Consider the following 26,531-nt stretch of genomic DNA (forward strand, 5'->3'; position numbering starts at 1 on the left):
GACCATTTTGTGCTACTTCTGTTGGACATTTGTGTTTTCACATGCATCTGTGTTCAGTGATGGAGAGAATATTTAAGTGGAAAAAAACTGTGGAAAGCAATGACATAAACAACCCAGAGAAACTTTGAAAATTATTTATTCTTACTGCCTAAAGAAAAAAAAAATCAAATGATGAGACATGGACAGTCGAGCCTTTATAGAAAAACAAGCAACATGTTTCTGATAGGACTGAAAGGAATATTACAATAACTTTAAGTACAATCTATGATTTTCACATCCAGCACCTTCTTATACACCTGAATACACACCTTTAAAGATAAAAAAAAGAAAGAACGTGTAAAAGAACTGACTGTGCCCTCACTCTGTTCCAGCTTCAAGCTCAAAAAAAGGAGAAATCAAAGTCCGACTCTTTGGTACACTGTACTGTACACTTGATGTGAATCCACCTATCGCTGGATTTGACTGTGAATGTGGGAATTAAACTTATCAGGTAAAAAAAAGCAACCCGGGTGTAAAAGAGCATTTGGCCAACTCATGCATGAAAAAGAGAAGGGCTCTGATTTTTTTTTCTTCACATTATAATGTCTCAAGTACTTCTCTTAAGTCAACATAAACTAATGCTGAAGCTAAAAATCTTTACTTACACAAGAAACCGACACAACAGTTTGGCTATCAGTGTGATTCTGAACTCCCGATGTATGACCTGCACCTGTATACAAATGTAAAAAGTTCTCTGATAACGGTGCTTTGAAAGCTACTAGCTGCTCTTCATTCCAGTAAGCAATATGTAGTTATCACTTTTGAGCTCTCTGCACTCTCTTTAAAGGCTTAAAAGCTGGTACACCTAACATGATGACGAGCAAACAGACAAATTTGACTTCTAAGTGACCTATATGATAATCGAAAGTGGCTCTGATGGTGACTGTTACAACTCTGTTAGCATCCTGTACCTTTCTGCGTTTGTAGAAAAATGTCCTTTTAAACCTGATGATCTCTTGTGTCTAAAATACAGAGAATAATGAGCAGAAGAGAAAAATCTGGAGCTGGCAAAAAAGGGAAAATAAGATCAATAAGTTCTATTCAGCCAGTAACAAAAAGTCATAAATACTGAGAGAGTACTTTGAGCCTGTTTTATTCTCCTTCCCTAACAGAACAGAGATTCAGCAGCAGTCTGTCTATCGTCTCAATGCTTCCCGATGAATGTAAGTAGACCCGTGAGAGCCGTGACAACAGGCTACAGGCACGATGGAATCACAGGCTCTCACAGAAATGGAAGTATTTGCTTACTGTACGTTTTCAAGCTTAAGCCCTTCAAACCCATCTTATCCTTTTCACAATATGCAGCTGTGTGTGCAGGCATCCTCTAGGATGAGAGCCATGGGTGGGAGAGGCACTGGGCTGCGGTGGCTCTTCTTTCAGGCACCAGGTCCAGCATGGGAAGCAGGAAGCTGCTGAAAGAGTGGGCCTCCTCTTTGGACCACTCATACTTTTCTACCAGGACATCAAACAGACCCCAAGGCTTCAACTTGGTGATGTGCCGGAGATCACCTGGGAGGAAAACACATTTAAAATTCAATCTGCTGCTTCATCGACACAAACAATCACTTTTCGCAGTCGTCAATCACAACAATACACCTCCACATTTTAGCCAACAACTAGACAAACACGTCCCTGTTTACATGAGCAAAGTGAAGCAGGTGAACAGGTTCAGTTACCTGGAAACCACTCACACACACAACCACAGCATAAAGACAGCTCACAAAGTATACTACTTAAACTTCAACAAGGATACATTCCCGTCTAAAGCTCTTGTTTGCACAGAAGAGCAACAGACAACATCTTGTCTGAAGGAATCGCAACCCAGTATAAATTATGCACACCCACCAGCAGAAGGCTCTGCAGGCGGGTGATTAAAACCACCCAGAACATCACCAGCACCAATCGACAGAGCATCACTGATCCTGATGTCATGAAGTGTCTGCAGAGCCCATAGCAATGCAGAAATATCCACTGCGACTTTGCTGCAGTTTCTTCCTTCAGGCTGTGAGACTACTGAACTGATCCTCCTCGCGTCACCACAAAAATCATGTTCCATTTATTAACATAAAGACTAAAATACATTTTTTTAATATTTGATTTCTAATGTAACGGGCTACATCTTAAAGTTTATTATACAAGCATGTGTTGAATAATGACATTTAAATGAATCTTGAATCTATTCACCACCCATGTAACTGAACATGACTATGTGGGATCACATGTCACAGAGCATGTAGGAACCATCTGAAGTGAATTCATAGGCTTCAAATCTATTTATCTCCATTTCATATTCATAACTATAATTATCCTGGTATTGTACTCTTAGTGATTCTATAACAAGCCTGAGTATCTCTTGAGTAAACACGCAGTGGGATCTCTTACTGCTGCTCATGCTGCACTTTCTCTGTAGACTTTGTGGGGATAAATCCACCGCACCACCTCTATAAACTTGAAATAGCTGCACTGATTATAATTTGCTAGTTCAAACCGAGCAGATGGCTGTTCCCTTGAGCCATCAGGTGTTGGGCCTAAAATAGAAATTCTGCACCAAATACCTGAGAGTATATTAAGGTTGAACTGGATGTAGCTGCTGCAGGGGTGGTAGCAGGCGGCCATGTTTACCTTTCTTGGTGAAAAACTCCTTTGAGTATTTGCCTGCCAAGATCAGCTTCCGAGGGACTTTGCCTAGCAGCTCGATGACCAGCGCTATGTGATCTACAGTGAGGCGGCAAAACACAAAAGCAGATGGACTTCACTATTGTTTCTTCAGTATAAGACATAAGTCACAATATGTCGAAACGAGGTGTAGGAGGAAGCTCGTCTTTGCTGGAACTGCTCTCTAGTTAAACTTAGATATATGGATGTTTGGACCACACCAACCTTCATCTCTGGAGTAGTCTTCTCCAGAGTGGGGTTCAAACAGGTAATCTCCAGTAGCCAGCTCAAAGGCCTGAGGAAAGAAGTACATAAGAACTCGAATACAAAAAAAAAAGAGAGATCATACTCTCCCACTGGCTCCCTTCTAAACCCAAACTACAATTTAAAATCCTTCTCCTAAAATACAAAATCCTGAATGACAAAGCTCCATCATAAACCTAATAATGAGACAATATTGCCATACAGCACTTTGATCTCTGAGGAGAGGATTTCTTTCAGTTCCTAGTTTTCAGAAGTAGAATGGGAAGCAGTGTCTTCAGCTATCAGCCCTCTCAGTTTGGATTCAGGAGATAAGATGCCTCTTTCTTGCAAGGTTAAGTCTAATTTTTTCTTTTTGATAAAGTTTATAATTAGGGCTGAATTAGGGAATCTTAGACCATCTTTTTAGATCTGCTGCTTCAGGTTAAGGTTGCTTGGAGACTTCTCACAATGACCTAAGATCTTCTCCACTCTCCATTAATTTATATCAAAACCTGTTGCCTGCTCTCTTGGACAGTTTGTGTTTTGTCCGGTTTGTTGTCCATGGTGTCTCTATATTCCTCTTTTCCATGTTCTCTTTTCCTTCAACCAGGGGTTTTGACACATATGTTCCTCGTCACACTGAAAGCTTCTGCATAACATAAGTTATGTTAAGTTTGCTTTTCAGTGGGGGTTTGTGGGATCAGTTCATTTGCATACAGGTGTACTGTGTGTGAGTCTGTTTTACCATGCAGGCTGTGCTCCAGATGTCTGCTGGTGTGCTATAGCCGGCTCCTATCAACACCTCAAGAGAGCGGTACTGCCGTGTCTGGATGTCATCTGTGAAATGTTTGTGCTATAAAAACAGAAAAGTGAAGACTGGGTCACAAAATGAAAAACATGAACTTGGAAGATTTACAGTAAAAAGACACAGTGAATGTTTCAAGTTCTGCTTAAACGTTTTTTACAGAAAAAGTTTTATTGAATATTATACTCACCACCCAGCAGGCATTGCCGAGGTCAGCAATCTTAACCTGCAATTTGTCAGCATTGAGAGGGTCCAGGGGGTTTACTAACATGCTTCCTGTTGCTCCTGTTAAAGAGAGGAGAAGAAAGTGAAGCTGGTGTGTCTGCAGAGCAATTCTTTGCAGGATATTGTCAAGATAATTAATTATTGGAGGGCATTAGCAATGCGCACTACAGAAAAACAAAAACAAACCTTACAACCCATATTCATTGCGCCACACTGGTAAAAGTGATTTGGTGTACTCCAAATCATTCTCCCAGTCTTCTTATGGGTTACCATCCTTAATACTGCAGTGTGGTAGTAGCCATGCAAAATATTGTACCAATTTCACGAGCAATGCATTGATCAAGAGGCTTTGCATATCCAAGAGTATTACCGCCTTATAAACATGAGGTATGTCTCTGCCAACCAGTTAAGTTGTACTCTGTCCAGACGTCTCCTTTTAGAAAAGATGTCGCCACTTTATTTGAACCCATCATTAAAGTCAGAAATCGTGTTTAAAGATGTGATAATGATGTCTGACCACCAGTTCATCAGTTCATCATTAAGTGAACTTTCACCCTAATTTGAAGAATATTCTAAATGGACGTATACATATCTGACAACTAAAAGACATGATTCCTCTGGTCTCAGCTGCTGTAAACACTGTATTTTAGATATCAGTTTCTTAATTAATACACATTAATACCCCCCCCCCCCCCCCCCCCCCCCCCAAACTAACCATCCTGGCTGTTCTCTTCCTCATTTTCTCTTTTGGTCTCCTTTAGAGTGTCCATCTGCTCCTCTATCTTGTCTCCCTCTTTTAGCTCTACAGTGACAGAGTCTGGACTGAGTGAAGCAGGGGGACGTTGCTGCTCGGTATCAGAGTTTCCGTTACAGGATGGCCGCTCTTCTTTGTCACAAAATGCATTGTCGGTCTCTTTATTGCTTTCTGGTTGCTTTGCATCCTGTTGATCCTCCTGTTCCTCTGTACATTGCTCGGTCCCTCGAACCTCTAGACTGGTCTCATTCTCCGGTGTGGCGGCGTGGCCGTTGCAGTTGACCTCCATTCTGTTCTCGTCATCGGCCGTAACCTCCCTCTGTTCATTTAGCCCTGACGTATGAGCAGACTGCTCTTCGGGAGTCAAGTCTGGAGCAAAAAGAGAATAATTTATTTTGTAAAGAAAAATATATCTTGTGCGATCAAACATGAATTCAATCTGCAAATAAAACTAAAACTTATCGGCTGCCCTTCATGACCCTGACCAGGGTCTATCCTCTCATTTACCTGCGTTAGTATGGTTAGTGATGTCCTGCTGCGTGGCAGACGTAGAAAGAGTGGCTGAGGACGTATCTTCAGTGTTCTCCGTAGTCTCCTCGTCATCCTCCTCTTCTCGGGTGTCGGGTAATGCTCCTCCCTCCATCTCATGTATCCTCTTTTCCTGCATCTCGGCCTGCTTTTTTTGCTTCTTCTTCATCTTCTTCTTTTTGTTCTTTGACATTTTGGCCGTCTGGGAGAGGGAGAAAAAGGATAGTTTGCATTTTGAATTCATTCAAATGTAAATTTGTACAAAGTCCTGCACAAGATCTGCTTAACACAAAAAGATAACTTACTGGTTTGGAAGTTGGGGCTGTACTCACTGCAGGAAAGAGGAAAAAAAAAAGAGATTTATGTTGCTGAATGACATGTGGCACATCCTCAGTCCCTCTATTATTAGTATTCTGTTCGAGTGGCTGAGCTGATTCATACCAGTGCTGTACTAATAGACTGTCTGCAGTGGCACCCTGCTCAGTGAGAGTCACACTCCTCTAAGCAAGCTGGTAATTTCCATAACCAATCCAGCGGTGACTCATAGCAGCACACAGCTAAGCTCTCCACTTTTATTAAAAACATCCACAAACACTCTAGTCTCTGAATACGTACATGGCATACACTGGATTATATCATAGGGTTGGAAAAACATTTTATTCTGAACTTCTTGTTTGTGCTTCTTCACACAATCTTAAAATAAACTACTTGCAGTAACAGTTCTCTAATGGCATTATTTGGAAGATTATGGCTCACCGCCACATAAATACATCTGAAACACCTCAAGTCACAGCACCTGGTGACAAACCTAAACAGCAAATCTCCTAGTTGTACGCAGCAAGTCAATCAAACCACAAAGATCTGAATGAGAAAGGTTGCGACCTGCAGAACCCGAGGGAGGTGCGGTGCCAGTCTTCTGCCACTGAGTAGCTTCAGCGGCCATCTTCTTGATGTAGGGCTCATTCACAGTGAGCAGAATGTTCTCCGGTTTGATGTCTGTGTGTATGATCTTACACTTGGTGTGGAGATAGTCTAAACCCTGCAGAACCTGTAGTTCAGAAAAGTCAGATTCAGGGTTAAAGGTGAACGTCTCCCATAATATCAATTAAAGTGCATCATTCATGATGGCAGATAGTTTTGATATAACCATCTTCTTCACTGAAAGACAAACACTTTTCTCCCACTAGAACCTGTCTGTGTTTTGCTGTTCAGTACCTGTCGTATGATGCTTTTAACACAGGGCGAAGGCAGCCCTTGATAATTCGACTTAATAATCCACTTAAGCAGGTGGTACCCAAGTACTTCAAAGACCATACACACATCTGGAGAAATGGAAGTCAAGGACTGAAATAGTGTTTGCAAATTAGAGTTTTTCTATATCAACTAGTGCACACGAACACACACACACACACACAATCCCATGTTTTCTTCACATCACAAACACAATCTCCATCTACTGCTTCACTACTAATTTAAAGGATGTCTAGACAGGATACAGCACAGAGCTCTAAGACAGATGGAGATAGCATGAGCTTCACTATATCAAACACTGTCACACTGAAAAGACAAAGTTCAAATGAATGTCTGAACAACAAATGTAAATATGGAGTGTAATTAAACTGCGATATCCTGACTTTCCAATGACTGTCAGTCTAAATGCATCTTGTCAGCATGTCTGCACTGAAGCACAACAACACAGATGAGCTAAATTCACATCCAGCCTGAGGTGGTGTGGTCTTACCCTTGGACGTTCATCACTACTGTAGTTAATTGGCCTGGAAATGAATGTAATCATTATGCCCATGCCATCAAACTGAGACAACAACAGCAGGAGGGACAAGGGCAGTTAGCAATTAAGCTGCTGTCAAGCCACTAATGCCTTCCTTAACAGAATGATCAGGCATCAGCTGATAGAGTCAGAAAACTGGTTAGTTTGCACCACTTAAAGGATAATGTTTCATTTGTGACAGAGTAAAAATATAGGATACGAGTTCCATTCATGCCAGAAATTTTGAAGTCATCTAGCAGCTGCACTACTTTCTCTCTGTAAGGGTCACTGGGATCTGTGTTTCTCACCTGGAGAAATAAAAAAAGAGATACAATCGGTGATGTGAGCTGTGGGATATCTACATTATGAGTCTGTGTGAAGTAAAGTGCTGTGCCTTACTGATTTCAGCAGCTTGATTTCATCCAGAGCAGTCTCAGTGTAATGTTCAGCACTTTTTACAACCTTCATGGCCACGAAGCGCTTTTCCCTGGAAATTACATGGACAAAATCAGTGAGTAAAACACATTATACAGTTCAGTGTATGCTGCATTTGCTTAAAAAGACTGGGGCTGTGCTAGAATTCTATCACCATCTTATACCTATTCTGTCTACTAGTAAAATTACTCTTACACATTTTGTACATCATCATTCATATAATGATGTATGACACTAACGCGTTTTTTAAACAATAATAATAAGTTTTTAAAAAGAAAATAAACAATTAAACTAAAATAAAATAAAATAAAATGTCATGCCCCCATCTAAAACACAGATTTCTAAAATTCTCTCTTTGATGTTTAAAATATTGTAAAAACAGGTCTCCAACTCCTGATGAATAAATCTTTCTGAAGCCTTAAGAGATCTCCCAGACCATATCCAACAACATATGATATGTAGGAGCATCATGTTTCAACCTAATCATAATGCATTTATTACTGCTGTCAATAGTAATTGTAACAGATATTTACCAGCTGACCTCTCAGACCCTGCGGTATCAACCGGATCAATGCAACCTTTGACTCTCTTGCAAGATTTTGGTGAAATAGCTTCTTGGACAGAAGCAGGGTAAGTGCAAATGAGTCCCAATTCGTGTACCATGTTTTTCCAATATCTATTCGGTAGGGGTGCAACGATACACAAAATTCACGGTTCGGTTCGGTTCGATACTTTGGTGTCACGGTTCGATATTTTTTCGATACAAAAAAATGTTCATGCATTTTTAATTTGTCATTTATTAAAATTATAAATATATATTTTAACGCAAAAGTACAGTTTTTAAATTTAACCCTAACCCTTGTGCGTGTTTTTTATTTTGACAGCGAATGCGCACCTGCGGACCACTTATGTGCAGCCCTGGTTATTTAGTTTGTCATATTGCAGCCACAGAAATTCTTTTGTCCATGAAACCATAAAGCTGCACTTTCTTTTTGCCTCATAGTCTGATTTGTCATAACTTCTCCGTTTTGTGGTAAGCTTTTCTTTGGCTGTCACTTCTTCACCCTGACCTGTCTTATTTGGCTCAGCAGAACTGAAATGCTTTTACACACGCACTCACATAAGCTCAGCGATTCTCTGCGCGATCAACCTCTCACATGTTTAAGCTTGCTGCGTCATGTTTGCATAGTAAGCTAACGATTGATAAGACGATGTCAGAGGAATTGGTGCACAAATTATCATCACTCACAGATCAGTGCTGTCGCTCTCTATACACAGTTCGCACGATTGCAAAGTGAAAGCAAAAAAACAAGCGCAAATTCAAACGCGACTTCAATATGTCACATATTGACAGTGGCTCACCGATGCCAATGACATAATTACCCAGCTACATTTCTGAAAGAATGCAAAAGCATTGACATATATTTTTCCTACAATAGCCCGACGGGCTATTGTAGGAAGCCCGTCGGGCTTCCTCCAGTGCGGCTGCGAACCGCACTGGAGCGGTTCGCAGCCGAGTGTAATGCAGCGGGAATGAGGATCAGCACCTCCAAATCTGAGGCCATGGTTCTCAGCCGGAAAAGGGTGGAGTGCCCACTCCGGGTCGGGGATGAGTTCCTGCCCCAAGTGGAGGAGTTCAAGTATCTCGGGGTCTTGTTCGCGAGTGATGGGAGAAGGGAGCTGGAGATCGACAGACGGATTGGGGCTGCGGCTGCAGTAATGCGGACGCTGCACCGGTCAGTCGTGGTGAAGAGGGAGCTGAGTGTAAAAGCGAAGCTCTCAATTTACCGGTCGATCTACGTCCCTACCCTCACCTATGGCCACGAGCTGTGGGTAGTGACCGAAAGAACGAGATCGCGGATACAAGCGGCGGAAATGAGCTTCCTCCGAAGGGTGGCTGGCCTCTCCCTTAGAGATAGGGTGAGGAGTTCGGCCATCCGGGAGGGGCTTAGAGTAGAGCAGCTGCTGCTCCACATCGAAAGGAGCCAGCTGAGGTGGTTCGGGCATCTGGCAAGGATGCCCCCTGGGCGCCTCCTGGGCGAGGTGTTCCAGGCATGTCCCACCGGGAGGAGGCCCCGGGGCAGACCCAGGACACGCTGGAGAGATTATATCTCTCGGCTGGCCTGGGAACGCCTTGGTATTCCCCCGGACAAGCTGGAGGAGGTGGCTGGGGAGAGGGAGGTCTGGACCTCTTTGCTTAGGCTGCTACCCCCGCGACCCGACCTCGGATAAGCGGATGAAGATGGATGGATGGATAGCCCGACGGGCAGGGAAGAGATAGATTTTGGTAGCCCGACTGAAAAAAATCGCTAGCTCCGGGACATCGGGCTAGCGATATTGCGAGCCCTGTGTCTGATTGAGGAATCACTCATCTTTGGAAAAGAGAGTTTATTACAGAGAAATGTCTCTTTCCAAAATAAAATCTATACTATCCGCTTCTTCTGGGCTATATTCTCAGCAGCATATTAAACATATAAGGAGAATCATGTGCTAACAGCTGTCTAAATGACTCGGCTAAAGTTAGTAGCATGCTTGCTTTTTTTTTGTCTGCTTCCACTTGTCTTTGCACTACGATGATGTCGGCGTAAATGTGCAGTCATATTCGTTGTGTTCCCGCTAGTGCTTTCAGGTTAATCTCGTTGAAATGACCTTAACGCCACAACACGGCAAATCTCCGTTAACGAGCTACCGCCGATCGCTCCGTGCATGGGGCTAGACGGCCAACACGTTAACGAGCTAACTGCGCTAACAGACTAGTTCCCACCCATGTAATTGAGCATTGCATGGCACATCCAACATACTGTTTTACTTTAGTCCATGACTCGCTTACCTTCAGGGTCATACGTCACATGAAAACCAAAATAATTCCAAAGGCCAGATCTGAATGACGTTCAATTTGCCTGTTGCAAGGAGAGCTTAACTTCTGTCTCGCTAGCTTGCCCTGCGCTCTTCCTTCTGACTATGCTGTCTGTGTTGAGCGCTCAGTGGATCTGCGCTCGACAGTGCAGCCTAGGCGGAGTAGTCGAACACAGATTCACTGAGCGCTCAACACAGACAGCATCGTCAGAAGGAAAATTGATAAAATAAATTACAAATGTTGTATTGTTCGATACATATGCGTACCGAACTGAAAGCACTGTATCGAACGGTTCAATATCGATACGAATATCGTTGCACCCCTAATATTCAGGTAACCTGGGCAGATTTTTGCCATCATTTCTGGAATTCTGAACGAATCGAAATACAACCTTCAATCTGAAGTGCTATAGTGCATATTTCCTTCCATTTATCTGGTAATATTTCTGTCTGAAATTCAGCATCTCAACTTACATAAGTCTGATCAAATGTTAGCCACACTGGTGTCTGAATTACAGAAACGCGCATTGATCTCTAAAAGTAAAATCTCTTTAATAAATAAATCAGGTTGTCAGGTGATTAATTCTAAACACAGAAAAATTAATAATATTTTGTGAAAGCAAACTTACTGGATATCCCAGGCCAGCCACACAGTGGAGAAGTGACCCCAGCCAAGCTTACGGATCACATGGTATCTCCCATTGAACAGATCTCCAATCCTCACATGGTGATATCCACCTGACCAAAGGCACATGCATTGTCAAACAATGTATACAGAATATCCTGCAGGAGGATTTCGCTTAAAGGTTTTACTGTTCATGCAATTAGCCTGAAATGGGTGAAACTAAACTAAAGTGGGGTGGTGTTTTCTGTTTGTTTCTATGCAAATATGCAAAGAGCTTCTTTTTTTTTCTTTTTTTTTTTTGGGGGGGGGCATTCAAAGACCAGCAAGTTGGTTCATTTCTTCTTGGTCAGTTAATGTCAGTGATGTGAGGACACAAAACTGGTGGGTACAGACACGCATAACAGAAGCAAGTCCTAATTGCGGGTGTTGAAGGTTGAATGAAGACTGAGAGCATCCAGATATGATATGACTGGGATGGTTAGATGAAACTTTATTAATCCCTCGGGTGGGTTCCTCCGGGAAATTCAGTTTCCAGTAGCAAAGCACCGAAAGAAGTTGCATGTTACAGATACATTAAGGGGGATGAGAGTAGGGATATAAGCATAAATACACCATATATACACATATATAGATACAGAATATACAATATGGATGAATAGGATTGCTCATTTGAGTGAGTATATTGCACAGTGATTATTGCACAGTCAAATATAAGAAAGAGACAAAAAACAAAAAACAAATATTGCAAATATTGCACCGTGTAGAAAAGCCCCTACAACTCAGTTGTTCCCGCCCTCCCTTGTCCCCCTGTTTCTCCTCCCTGAGGTGAAGTGTTGATAATATATTATCATCATCATCAGTAAAAAGGTTTACAGAGTTTAAAACATGTAACATTTTAAGTGTTACAGAAAGCCTGGGTGGCATGTTCACCAGCTTTACATCTATACTGGACAACACTGGAACTTTGTTTTGGCTCCAGTATAGTGGTGGCTTTGAAGCATGAGAAGACGACAGCCTGTCTGAGAGAGGTGTTGAAGATATTTCTGAGGATGTGTTAGCTGAGACCCAGTTTTTTCTTGGGACACTTTAGTTTGCCTGCTTGTTGAGTTCCTTCATGCATTTAAAAAAAAAAGAAAAGAAAAGAAAGAAAAAAATGACACCCCTCACACACAAACACACATTTCATTGTAAAGAGTAAGAGAGATCGTACCCCTGCAGTAGTCGTTGGGGTCCTCCTGTTCATCGTCATCAGAGCCCAAGATCTCTTCATCCTGCTCTGGTAACGGAGACTCTGCCTGACCTGGCTGAGAGCCGCCTCCACGGCCATGAGGCTCTGGTCTGGGTGAAGAAGAGAACCAGAGAGACAGGGGTGGTAAAACAGACAGGAAAGTGTGAAATTCAGGAACATAAATGACAGGAAGAAAGGGAAGTGTGAAAGAAAAAACATTGACGGCTGAAAAGCTGGTGAAAGATGATGTCAGACTGGCTCACAAAGATGGATGTCAAAGAGTTTACAGCACGGTTTTATCCAAAATAAACTCATGAACAATATCAAGGATCAGGATAAATTCTCAATCCACTAAAAAGTACAAGTGTAATGTTTCTGTGATGACAGCCATTATGGAAAGGGTCTGAGCTTCAATGTATTAATATTGATGTATATATGTAAGCCAGGATACTTTTGACCCTGTCTGGATCAGAGAAGATTCAAAACAAATTCAGACTTGTGCACCCAATTCTTGTTTTTTTAAAATCATTAAAGATGTATGCTGTACAATCATTCCAATCAATTAAAGGAAATCATTAAAATTAGCATGAAATTCATATCCAAGGTGAGTGGATGTAAACCTCTGAGAACAACTATACATCGGTAGTAATCATCTGACTCTACTTGGTTACTTGTTATCAACTGAATAACAAGTAACCACAGTTAGCGTGTATTTTGAGAAAGAATAAGTTAAAGTGAAATGATGTCACGTTAAGCTCCTTAATTTCCAGTAGCCGGCAACACAATGCTGCAGTGGTTAGCAGATCGTGGTCCTGGGTTTGTATCCGCCGACTATTCTGTGTGGCAAGTGAATGTTCTCCCCGTGCCTGTGCAGGTTCTACTTTGGGAACTCCCTCTATGTGTCATGGTGCATCCCGGAATAAGTTGGAAGTTAAAATTCGAGTTCCCAGTTGGAATTAAAAAAAATTGTTTTTCCTTGCTTTTCCTGGTACACGCCAAATCCAACATCCAAGTTCCGAGGTATCTGGAACGCAGCATTAAGGTGCAGGCATACCCTTTGCATTGGTCACTTCATGGGCTGCCGCAAAGATGATCATGCAATCACTTCTATTTATGCTCGGTATTAAGGTGGAGACAGCCACTGCAGTATTCACCTGAATAATAGGTGTCCCCACTCAGACAATATAGCAACATCAGCGCTGACATATGAAGAGAAAAACTCAAAACCACAAGCTAGCACATTGCCGAATGCTTTTCCACAAAGTCTCATCTTTTCAAACTATTGCAACATCCGCCCCAATAAAATCTGTAAACTTCTGAACTTCTGCTCTGAAATATCAATAAAATGGTGGAAAAAAACTGACGGTAAGAAGGCCTTAGGCTTCTAAAAGACTGGCGACCTCTCCAGGCTGTACCCCACCTTCTAGCCTATGATAGCCGGGGTAGTCTCCAGCACCCTCTTAACACTGAACTGGATAAACAGAAGAAATAGATGGTTGGAAAAGGAAATGGATATTCAAAATCATCATTAAATCTACAAGTTACAAAGAAAATACTTTATTTATTTATAGGATTGTGTATTTTTAAAAGTAACATGGGGCACTTTTTTCTAAAGTGGTGACTTTATACATACGTTTACATGCCAAAACCATTTCTCCCCGCCCTAGGAGGTCTGACAAGCGCATCACAGATATTTACTCACTCCTGAGAGTTCGAGGAATTTGGGTCAAAGTGACTTCATTTAAATATTAGGTTATACACATTTAAAAAAAAAAACAAAAAACAATAACGCAAAGTGAAAATGTTTTTAAAAAATCTAAATGCAGTAGTATTTTGTTTTTGAGCAGTTTTTTCATCACACTGTAGGTGTACAGAGACGTCGGTCAGGACAAGAACAATGCAGTACAAAATTGGATCAGAGAAGCCAAGTGGCCTGGTTAGCAGAGCTGCTGCCAAGCGGGGCATTTTCAACTTATAAATTCTTTCTTATTTTACCTCCTGAGAGTCCAAAGCCTTTTTAACAATTAGAAAAAATTACATTAAAAGAGCAAAACATGTATTTTTCCACAAAAACATATTTCCCCCCCCAAAAAAAACATGCTTTAAATTATTCCCGTGCTTTACTTTATTATATTACTGTTATTTTCAGTTATTTAATATATTTATTATTATTATTATTTGGCTCCATTTTAATATCTAATCTTCCACAGGCTTCCCTTAATTCAGTTTGTCATCCTTCTCCTTTCAAGTAATATTAGACATAATTTACTCAACTCCACTGTAGCACATTTCTGGAGTAGCATTTGAAAAAAATAATAACAGCATGAAAGCAAGTGCCAGCATCAATGAGAGAAACTGATGTAAGCTCTTAAGCTCCAGAATCTATTTTGTTTTTTAGCTACACACAGGATGTAAAGCAGAAAAAGAGAAGAGGTGCGTGACTTGTGTTTCCTGAAAAACACCACACAGAGACTGAAGCATCTTACTTTGCATGGCAACTGGATTCTCGCAAGATTTACAAGATCATGAACTTTCTAAGCTTTGAGCTACGTGTGTGTATTTATACCAAAGTGTGCAACAAGAAACTGCAGGCCAATAAGGTAACAACCATTATGGGTCTTCATAATGTCACCATTTCTAATGCGATTTTATCTTTATTTAAATATGAATTATAATAATAATCTACTTCAATACTTTTGACGTAATTACCTACAATTTGAATCCATAGTGTCAGTAAAATCAGAATAAATTAAATAATCAGCTAAATCTAAGTAACCATTCCTCCAGAAATAAGAGCATCAATAAAACCAAAGTGCTTATAATGGGCTACCCTATTTCCCCCCGGTGACGGTACACTGTGGAGGTAAGTAAGATAAAAGCTCACTGCTTCCAGCAAGAAATGTTTTCTGTATGCAGTGCAGGCAGATGCTTTTCCTCACAGCTGACAGATTCTTTCTTTATAATACTTCCAGCCTTGAATAGATGTTCCAATCTCACATATAAAATCTCTTATGATCTCAGGTCTAAGCAGATTCATTTATCCAGCTAATGTACAATGTTGGAGCTAAAGCATAACAGCATGTTGTTCACATAGATTTGCAGCTAATTAAAGGAAGTGACAGGGTAATAAGCAGCTGACATTACTGTGCACCCTCTGAAAAAGAAAATGTGTGGAGATGCTAAATTTGCTTCGGTCGGTACTTTATCGTGTTCCAGTTGCGATCAATTTTAAAGTAATTAGGATTAGTGTGCATAGCTAATCAGTTCATTGGCTTAGGTCAGAGCAGGATGACCACTGTGGATGCATCTTAACAAAATGTGCCCGCAAAGCTGTGTCACGTTTAGTTGTTTGTTCAACTCAGCTGTTTATTACTGCTCCTTAGGGGAGGAAGGCAATTATAATGTTGAGCTTAAGTCAGAACTGCAGAGATTAACTAATTAACCAAAGTCCTTTTCTACAGTGACAAAAAGTAGCTTGGAGTTCAAGTAGGTGAAATTAAAATAGGCTTTCTGCTTGGAACCTGACCACTTCTGCCTTTATGATGCAGGTGTATAAGAGAGGAGAAGATACAAATGCAGCCAGTGAAACATGTACCCAGTGCACTTTCTATTTGCATATCTGCCAACACAGTACAACAGATCTGTGATATTTTAAATATCACAATAACACTACAGGTCTGCTGATATCAGTCTAGCTGCTGTGTGTGGGAGGTATCCTCAAAGGAAAAAAGAATAAGACAAAAAGGTTTTGTATCATTACTCGTTCTGCGTCTGCATTACACATTCACCCGCCTGCGGTGAGAATTCCTCCTGAAAAGGTGTCACTGAAATGGGCATACGCGCATTTTTTCCTGCCCTCTGATTGGACTGTATGCACCCCTGAAAATTTTTGGGTCCCCTTAGATTTGATTGCAGTATTCAAGTGAATAAACACCAAAACCGCACTACTTTTAGAGCTGACAACTCCTACAAGGTGAATTTCTATTATGACTAACAGAAGCGTTCCTGCCTCCAGACTTTGTGCACATTACTGCAAGAAATATGAACACAAACAGTCTGATGAAGGCAAAACAAAACTAAATTTGCTTGCTTACTCAGAGCAAACAGAGCACAGTCATTGAGCGAAACCATTCAAAAGGCCTAACTCCTTTCATTCCTAATATACAAATGATGAAAAGCAAAACAGATTTGTATCAAAAATAGGTGAGGGTGGTCTCTGCCTATGCAGCTACTCATGGAAAAACCTGGATATTATTCTAATAGTCCTGAAACAACATCTTTATATTTGGACATGTCAAAGCTAGTGAATAAGGGTACAGGGGATGTCAATAAATGTCATCTTTATGGAGGAAAGTGCTAAAGTGACAACGACAATGAACAAAAACAGAAAAAAGAAAAGAAAGAACCGATTCCAAGTTTCTAAGCTTCTTTTGTAATGTTTAAACACAATGAAGGGATTTTTATATGTAGATCCATGACATGTCAATAAAGAGAACTACATCAACATATTTATGCTGACAGTTTTTAAATCAGCCACAAAGTTTTTTTGGACATTGAATCCAAAGACAACTAAAAATAGCTGACAGCATTAGGACAGAAAGGGGGAAAGAAATGTGGAGGTTAGAAACCAATGCCTGCATGTAAACCAGGAGAAGAAAAAAAAATGTAGCACGACCTCCAACCGATCAAGAGCATTCACACATTTGAAGCCAAAACACAGCAGGCAATCATGCTTTTCCAGATCACGTATCTAAGTTTGTTTGGTCCCCCCCCCTTTAACTGCGGTACGACGACACTTGGACCGAGACAGTTCAATGACCTCAGATCACACGACAAAAACCTGGATACATCAAGGACTTCTGCAGCACTGGAAACACCTGGACGTGAGTCATATCTCGTCTGGAGCTGTCAACAAACGCATACACACTCATCCTACTCTTACCTGCAAGATGCACGGATACCCATGGGATGATGCAGGGAGGAGACCCAGAGAAGAGAGGGTGTAGGTGTTGAAAAAGCCTCTTACTCCATCCAACAGGAGGAAAAGAAAGAGGTATTAGAGGTTCAGAAAAGGGATGGAGAGAGTTAAAAAAAAGTACAAGTGGAGGAGAAGGAGGAGAAAGCGATCAGTGCTGACAACTGAAAAGCAGTGATTATAACAGAAGAGAGCAGAGAAGAGGAGAGAGGATGGATCAGAGCAGTGATGGGGAATACGAGCGAAGAGAGGAGAAATGTAGAGGCTCAACTGCAGGCTGAGCACTGAGGCTGAGTCCTGGAGCGCAGGGTACCACTGCACACTCCCCGACTCTCTCGCTCACTTTTTTCTCTCACACATTCACGTCTCTCTTTCTCTCCGTCTGACCGAGAACTCTCCTTGGCTGTCGTCAGCCTCTGGCCCAGCCCTCTTTCGCCGACAGCTGGGACATGATTGGATGATACAGCCCAGCACTGCATTGCAGGTGAGGGACGACATCAACCCCCCACACACACACATACACAAACCAATCTGACCAAAACAACACTGTTCTCTATTCCCCCTCTCTGTCTGTCGATCACCATCGCGCTTGCCTGTTATTCAACAATGCTTCACTTACTCATATTTGCACGGAAACATCAATGCTGCAGTTTATTGTGCAATCATCAGACCTTACTCATAGAAAGGCAGACTTTCAAACTGTTGGACGATTCATGTAATGGGGAAGGAATCAGCTAGGTATCCGCAACTTGAAATGCTACTGCACTTCACAAGTTTCTGGAGCTGTATTGGAATAGCTTTGCATGACTTGGGGCCATTTTTTTGTGATTGGCCATTTAACATTTTCCAACAGCGCACAATGAGATTGCTGAACCTTCTTCTCCCTCCACACATATACTTGCTCACAGTGAAAATGAATACCAACAAGCAACCTGAGGGACATGAATGATTTAGCAACTTCTTTCCAACTTCTAACATACACATAGGGATAAATGATCAACATGTTGTACAACGTGTAACACGTACTGAAGTTACTAAAGAAAACCTTTTAAAATAAAGATAACGTACACTGTATGGGCTCTGGGATACCTCAGAACCCAACAGTATTTAACAGGTCTCCAGTGCATTGCAATCGTAGTTACAAACTATGAGTCAACGAAACAATTCAGTAATGTTGCTTTACAGCCAATTATCTAAATTAGCAAGATAAAATTATACAAAAGTACAAAATAAAAGTTATCTCTACAAAAGCAGACAGTTATGAGTACCATGTTTGTGTTGTTGAAGATATCTGAGACAGTAAATTAGATACAACTACAGAATAATACAAAATCTGGACAATGCAGCAAATCCACCTTCGTTCTATATATGAGAGTTACTTGGTTTGTACTCGTCCCCAGAACACACATGAAAATCTAGTAGAAGTAAAAGCATATGTGTCAATAGAGAAATGTGTGATAACTGAATCTCATTTCTCTGCTGCAGTTTCAGATTTGTTATCGTGTGCACACACTTGAATGCAACCTGGTCAATTACAATGAGAAGCTGTGAAAAAAAGAGCTCTATAAACTTTGCGCAGTCACTTTGAAGTTCAAAACAGTTTTCTGTGTTTCAGTGACTGCTGCCAGTTTTTATTATACATTGAAAAATAATCAGATAGTGTTTTTATCCAACAACAACAACCAATTCAGGAACCCACTGACTGCCATCTAATAACTTAACCCTCTAGGCCACAATGGTTAATCCTTTTGGTGGGGTAAGCAATTGTCAGGATAGCTGATATCTAAAAAATAAATAAATAATAAAAAGCTAAACTGTGGTCATGAAATAACTGATTATCTTGAGATCACGCTGCAGCCAGTGCATTCCCTGTGTTGTTCTCCCTGCAGACCTTTCGTGTTCATGCCAAAGCCTGCTTAAATATATTAGGTCTAAACTACTTGGTCTAGAAAGCCTCTGGAACCAAAACTCTTATCTACACTCCTGCTTTTAGGGATTAAAGCAAACATAACCACATGCCAAAATTTGAACAGCCACAGCTTCAACAAAACTGGTCACCCTGAGCTGACTGTTTAACTCTTTTGTACACAAAGACCCAATAAATAGTCTGTAAATGTGTTATTCCGTTATTGTCCGTCAGAGAGACAAAATCTATAAAAAACTGCAATCACTTTACATGCCCGTCACTTCTGAGCACACATCTGATCTGACAGAATGTGTTAGCATCTCCTGCTTTCTCCTAGCCAAACTTTTTCCACCCATCCAGCCCTATCAGATCGTTAGAGCAAAACAAACAAGGGCACACAGAAGCAGTGGAGCTTGTGAGGATGGAGTATGGCCAAGAAGTTTAGCTTCCCTACTTGCTCCTTCGAAATGAAATCAATGCAAAATGCCTCGGCAGCAAAATGAAACAGCAGCAATAGGTATCTGTGCCGAAGGCCTCAGGGTGCAGTGCAAACAAAGTCTAAATGTGTGTGGTGCAGCATTTTGCCTTAAGCACTCGAACACCTACTGAAGGCATACGAGTGAAGCAAAGGATGCTTGTTAACGTCTTCAAATCTTCCTCACAGAAATGATTTACATCTACCTGCTGTGTAAGCACCAACTTTATATAATATGTTCTTTCCGATATTCAGAGCTATGTGGGTTAACTTTACAGAAATTTGTCTTAATAGAGACAGTGTTTTATGTTACACGCAGAGTTTTTTTGTACAAACCAGGTTTCCAAGCAGCCTGAGAAAGACACAGAGGGAGGGAGAGGCCAGCACACCACTACTTAAACCACTGCAGATTTCCATGGTTCACAAAAACAAATCCCTCCATAAAAACAGCTGAAACCCCGACATTTTTGAGGCCTGATGTGACCCGCCTCCCCATGACACCCAACACACACACACACACACACACACACACACACAAACACCCCCCAAAAAATACTCGTGTTTATGTGTATTTATTCTGCTTCTGACAAGACGGAAGAAAGAACAGTGGTTAACCTACAGCATGAGGACAAAAAGAAAGCAAGAGAGAGAGAAACAGAGCAACACAGAGCTGTAGTCAGCTGCAGATGATGAAAGATTTGATGTGTTATGTAATGAACTGCAGCAATGGCTGGAAGAGAAAAGAGAGCAATGAAAGCAAAATATAACAGAGAGCAATGGTGCTGGAAAATATAATAATGGCTATTCGTGTTCAGTCGCCTGAGAGGACCGCAGTCCTAAAATTAAAATCTGAGGCACAGAAATTTGCAGGGAAAAAAAAATGTTTCCTGTCTAACGTGATGCAAACAAACAAGAAAACAAGTCTGCAACTGAAACAAGAAATAAAATTTTAAGGGAAGCAGAAATAAGGTCCTGTGTGACAAGCATAAATCTTCCAATCCTGTTCTCAGTCACTTGTAAAAGGACTAAGTGAAACACATGAACAGGCAGTGAGGTGCTTAGTAAGGCAAAAGCCTGAACGTGCTCCCTAATTTAAAACAAAAATAAAGGGGAAAAAATGGGATCAGAACATCAGTATGTCAGCCAAGCTCTGTCTAAACTAGCAACACAAACTCATACACACACACTAAAACACTACTCTGACTCCCATCGTGGCAGATTAAAGAACCAGAACATGCATGCTCCAAGTCTGACTCGCTTCCCACAAGAGAACTGCAGTGCTACTCACTTGCATGTTAGACCGCTGGCAAGCTTCACTACAGCTGAATTGATGGAGAAGATCCAGTCCAGAAGCCACATGACTAAGAAGACACTAGCCTAAAGCTTTGTTACACAAGTCTATGATGAACTAAAATAAGCGCTGGCAAAGGTCTTTTTAAAGCTAGATTAAGACTTTTGTGACCTGAGACCAGGTCCATGTGCTCTCCGCTGGCTCTTTAACTGTACACTAGCTGCTGTGTCCTTTCAGCACAGCAGCCCCAACAGAGCGACTGACACAAGAGAGCGGGAGGGAAGGACCACGATGGGAGTAAGGGTGAGAGAGAGAGAGTGAGAGAGAGAGATGAGACAAAAAGAGCCAGATAGTGCAAAAGGGAGACAGAGTAAGAGGAAAAAAGTGGAAAAAGAAGATTTGATCCATCCTTGAATGGTTTCTACTTGTGTGTTGGTAAGTGAGCAAGTAAGCACTTTCTTCTGAACACCTTACACTGTATAAAAGATGGATGTAGCCACCATGATGACACACTGGTTTCTGAAGTCCCGTGTAGAAGCTTCAAGACGAACGCTTTCACTGTCTCTGTGCTTTGAAACGAGTGAGTGGTGGATCTGATGGTGAAACCAAAAGCTCATTGGTTAAGCACTTGTCAATCATTAACCAAGTTGTTAGCCTCCTTTTTTGGCATTTAGAATAACCCAAATTTACAAAACTGACCTAATGTTTTATTCAGTAGGATGTGAAATGGGCAACTGAGTGTCGGGAAAGTGTTTCTAGATCTCCTGGCAGAGGAACATCTTCCCTCTGCTATCACTCTTTGCTAGAATGTCGGTTGAAGGCTTTTCCACACTGACTTCATTTTTCTTCAACCGGATGCTACTTCCATCTTTTACACTGTCTATGCTGAATATACATGCAGTGCATCATTGTTTCATGTGCAAAAAGTTTTCAAGGGTTGTAGCAAATTTTAATGACTGTGGAAACCATGCATCCTCCAGATTAAAGAACAAAGGGACCATTCAACCTGTGATCTGCACAGATTTCAAAAAAGCACCTGTGATGGTGTGGGGACATTAAGCTGGATAATAGGGCTGCCACAAACGATTATTTTGATAGTCGACTAGTCACCGATTATTTTTGCGATTAGTCGACTAATCAGATCATCATCCATTGGACGTAAAACTACAGCTTATTGCACCAGCAGCATCTGCTCTTATATAACTATCATTAGCTTAAAGCTTTAAGTGTTTAAGGTCTGTGCTAACTAAAAATAAAGACAAGATGATAGTTTATTAAATTTTAATGAAATCTGCAGATTGTTTCGGTGAAGTTTAATCAACTCCCTGCTATCTAAAATATAACGGGACACCGGAGTAAATTTTACAGCATCTCACACTTCTGATAATCAGCTGTCTGCTTGACGTTTATTCAGCTGTGTAAGAACTATAACTTTAATCTCAGCCAAACCGATTTACTCAGGAACAAATAAAATACTAAAAAAAGCCAAACAATAACATTTTAAGTTATCTAAGTGACTTATATATATTTAACCTGAGTAGCGAAAGACGGCAGTGGGTTTGAAAACGATTTGCCGGGAGTCCGGTGTTCTCACGGCTCTAGTGAGCCTTGCCCCCGGCTAGCTATCGAGCTAGTGGGTAACAGACGTCTCCGAAAACGTCGGAGCGCTTTTGAAAATATGTGGTGTCTTGATAAACTGAGCAGATATTTGAGGTTTACACAGCTACATTCTCGCCTGAAAATATGTTAAACGTTTATTTTGTGACCCAGAAAGAATAATAAGAGTAACATTAAAACTAACTAGCTGCCGCCATTGTTGGAAACTGAGCTGGGCCGCGCTATGAATTCTGGGACAGAGCTTCTTCTTCTTCTTCGGGGTTTAACGGCAGCTGGCATCCTTGTACATGCAGTGCTGCCATCTTCTGTTTCAGTCCGTTATTACACTCTTAAATCCTGCTATTATTCCTGCGTCTTTTGGGATCTTACAAAGCTTCAAACGACGCGTCGACTATTAAATCAGTCGTCGACGATTTTGATAGTCGACGTAATCGTGACTAGTCGACTAATCGTGGCAGCCCTACTGGATAATGAGTCCACTAGGGTCCTCCAAGTGATTCTGTCATCAGACAGTGAGGACAAGGGTTCGTGCCTGCCTGTTTTTTGTGACTGTGGAGACTCGACTATGGAAAATTTACATTGCAATGCACCAACTACACGTGCGTCCCAGCAGCGGACTTCAACGAACTATAACAGAAATGACTACTCGACCAACGGTACTCTAACTGTCCATAATCCATTATAATCAAAGCCTTACTATGTATACACGTGCAGAAGTAACATGTACATATGTGAAGGCACCATTAATGCTGAATGCAAGCTTTTTGCTACCATCTTCATGACAATTTCAGGAAAGGTTATTCCAGCATAACAATGTAAATTTTTCAACGTGTTGCTGGCAACCAATTCAAAATAATGAACACATGTATGGATTTTAAAAAATTAAATAAATAAATAACCAAAGGTCTCCGTTTCAACATGTGATGCATTGTCTTGCACAGCTGTCTCAAAATGAAAATAGAAGGTGTAAACACACAAATGCATCTGTGGTTGCATCAGGAATCCAGCCATGTATCCACTGTATGAAAAAATCTGCCAGATCAAACTGCGGCGCTATCCGCTGTCACGACCCCTTGTAAATAAGAGAGCAGCCAGAAGTAGCTTTTATTGTTTAACATATGTCTTAAAGTAGCATCTGTATTCCAAGTGGTATTTTTAGTTAAATATATGCAAATACATTTTGTGTGTTCTGTTTTGTTTTGTATACACATAACACGTGCATATGCATACATATACAGCTGAATACACAACTGTCTGTAAACATCTATAGCTTGCAAATGTTATACACTCCATACACACATATATTTGCCTTTTTGTGCCTTCATTAGGTTGCTGTTTAAAATCTATTCTCCTCTGCCCTTAATGTTATAAAGGTCAAATAATGCACTTTAACCACGGTGATAAAGTTTATAAAACTGTCACGAATTGTGACAAACCATGCACTCAAACTATCTGAAGCATCAATATGTTTAAAATTGACTCAAAAACCCTCAAATATCAAAGCCCTTTCTCTATAATTATGAACTAACTTAAAATTATCTTCAATTATGAAGCGTTACAATGTGATGCTGCAACTATCAGTCTGCGTTGCAAATGATCGAATAAGAGCCAAATGATAGAAAGCAGCCGAGCAGTGTTCAGGACTGAACCATCTGCTTTGTGTCTTTATAATAATATAAATTAACTTGTGGTGTAAAAACAAGAGAAAGGTCCATCTTCACTTACTTTTTGCCAGGTTTCCGGGGCTTTGTCCTCTTCTTCCTTGCTTGCATCGCTAGTACTAAAGAGCAGAGAGGAAAGTGGTACAACATAAAGCACAGCTCCAAATATAGCAGCTGTATCTTTATAACACGACACCATGTCAAAAGCCGTTTTCGTGACTTTTTATTCCAGGGAGTGCTGGTGTAACTCGTAGTTCAAACTTATATTAGCAACAAATGAGGCTAGCAGGTTACTCCGCGTACGTAAATAGACAGAAAACCGGCCTCAGGGGTGTGTTGCCTCACATAAAAGAGGCATTTTAAGTTAGCTGCTAATAGCCAATTTGGTGCTTTTCACAGTGAATGTGATATTTCCCCTTTCTCCATTATCATGTGGACCCCTGGTAAATTTTATTTAAAGTTTTTGGGACTGTGTGTATCATTTATACTCTAATTCGGATCGACACTTTCCGCATACTTTGTCCACCATCTAATCTACTATGACGGCTATAGCTAGCATACTGTTAACACATACACAGAGAGAGCAGAGCGCATGGTCCACTTATACTTTCTGTCAGTTCTTAACGTTTCTTGTTATAACATTAGTTGTTACTATCGTTTCAGCAGACAACTGGCCTGATAAATGTCGAAAAGAAAAGCGTATCTCCTACAAGAATCCGTATAAAAAGCATTTTGCTTCAGTTAGCTACGTTACCTTTTCTTTCCATGCTGAAAACCAGTCAGGGCATATGCTGCGTTCGAGGACTGTTGGAAAAGTGAAAACTCTAAAGTCCGCCAAAATGACCAAACAGAGCGGATATGCGTTTGTTCCTGGGGGCAGTATCCGTAGATACCGCCTTCGATCGTATTAAGTATCTTTTGTCAAATAAATTTAGCGCTCAGCACTTCATTTTGGAATTCCTTGCTAAGTTTGATTGTTAGCTTTACTGTTTATTGTTGTTTATTTTTGCACTGAAAAGTCGCACTTCTTCCATGAAGAAGAAAAGCTTCCCTGAGGAAATACTCATGAGTATTTTGGATTTTAATCATTACTTTTCCCCTTCATCTTAAAGTTTGGGCTTTTTATAAATCAGGGAGAGCCTACAAAGTGCTGAGAGCATCAGAGAGAAGCATCAAAGCAGCTATCAACCTGAGAGGAGCACTGAGTCAGCACTCTGTTTGCGTGAAAAAACATCATTTACTTTTAATTATCTAAAATGCCAAGCTGGGTAACAAACTGAAGTCTTGTACTCCTTTTACTAATAATTATTATTTATTTGCTTCTTTAATACTGGGAAAACATTCAACTGACTTATACTTGGTATTTAACTCTGATGCTTCACAAGTGTCACAGCTTGGGTGACCAGGTGTCCTTTTTATGTGGGAATGAATGCACTGCATTTTTATCCCTTGTCCCACAATTTGACTGATTTTGTAGGCCAGGCAAATTTTTAAATCCTGGCTTTTGCACTGTGGATATGGTGGGAATGCTTTGCTGTTGTACTTAGTAGCAGGTTAGCCCGTCTAATGCCATACTCATTAGGGAAAGTCACTACAAAGTCACAAGCTTTGGAGATTTTGTTAAATGTGATGGAAACTATTTTCTGTAATCGATACAGGGTCTAAAAGTCTAAAAGAATACATAGGGTTCATATATAAATATATATATAAATCAAATATATACATACATACAATTCTCGTCTGTGATCATGATTTATGATAACTGGTAGTTTCTCAATGGACAGATCAGTACTCAGAACAATGGTATAAGAACAGAGTGAAGATCTAAGAAAGAGAACTGTAGATTTACACAAGTTGGAAAGGTCTCTTGTAGCTTTTTCTAAACTATAAGGATTAAGTTAAATAGTTGGATCTAAATCATTTGCAGTCAATGACTACGTGAACTCTAAAATTCTTGAACGTCACCAAATGTGTTTGCTTTTACTGCAGCCACCTTCATTTGCTGCTTTTCTGTGGGTTTCTCTGACTTCAGTTTTGTATTTTTTTTGTAAGTGAAAATATTTTGTAAGTGAAATTCATGCTCCGTTTGGTTGAGACCAGGTAACTGACTTGGCCATTGAAGAATATCACAATCAGCCTTGAAAAGGTCTTAGGTTCATTTTGCAAGTTGTTTCGGCTCATTATCCCTTTGAACTGTGAAGAACTGTGATCAGTTTTGCAGCATTCATCTGCATCGGAGTGGAGAGCCCTGCACTTCAGAAGTCATCCTGCTACTTCTTTCAGCATCTACATCATAGGGGTCTTGGACTATCGATTGTGTGAGTTGTCAAATGAGCAAAGCACAGCTAACTGTGAACACTGGCATCCTTTAACCTTAAATGCAGATGTGCAGCCGATCCTGGTTCTGTTAAAACGTCTCTGTCATTGTTGTGCCGTGTATCTGTG

General features: G+C 40.7%; 1 protein-coding gene across 1 annotated transcript; it reads right to left on the reverse strand.

Moving 5' to 3' along the window:
* Positions 1-120: 120 nt before the first annotated feature.
* Positions 121-24,952, reverse strand: srpk1b (SRSF protein kinase 1b). Its single transcript, XM_082532174.1, has 16 exons — positions 24,841-24,952; positions 24,151-24,205; positions 12,144-12,271; positions 10,938-11,046; positions 7,417-7,504; positions 7,238-7,325; positions 6,465-6,571; positions 6,132-6,297; positions 5,555-5,580; positions 5,229-5,451; positions 4,683-5,090; positions 3,933-4,027; positions 3,683-3,790; positions 2,920-2,989; positions 2,662-2,754; positions 121-1,548 (listed from the first exon to the last, which is right to left on the reverse strand). Exons 1-16 carry the CDS (start codon positions 24,851-24,853, stop codon positions 1,364-1,366), a joined length of 1,962 nt encoding a protein of 653 aa, XP_082388300.1. The 5' UTR covers positions 24,854-24,952; the 3' UTR covers positions 121-1,363.
* Positions 24,953-26,531: the final 1,579 nt, after the last annotated feature.

This window comes from Aulonocara stuartgranti (genome assembly GCF_965226115.1).
Source record: "Aulonocara stuartgranti genome assembly, chromosome: 5".
Classification (NCBI taxonomy): Eukaryota; Metazoa; Chordata; class Actinopteri; order Cichliformes; family Cichlidae; genus Aulonocara; species Aulonocara stuartgranti.

Coding starts and splice junctions, on each gene's coding strand:
- srpk1b (XM_082532174.1), bottom strand. Junction 7,505..10,937: donor TGGCTGGCCTGGGATATCCA/GTAAGTTTGCTT, acceptor TGTAATTTCCAG/GGAAAAGCGCTTCGTGGCCA. Junction 5,581..6,131: donor ACCTCCCTCGGGTTCTGCAG/GTCGCAACCTTT, acceptor TCTTTCCTGCAG/TGAGTACAGCCCCAACTTCC.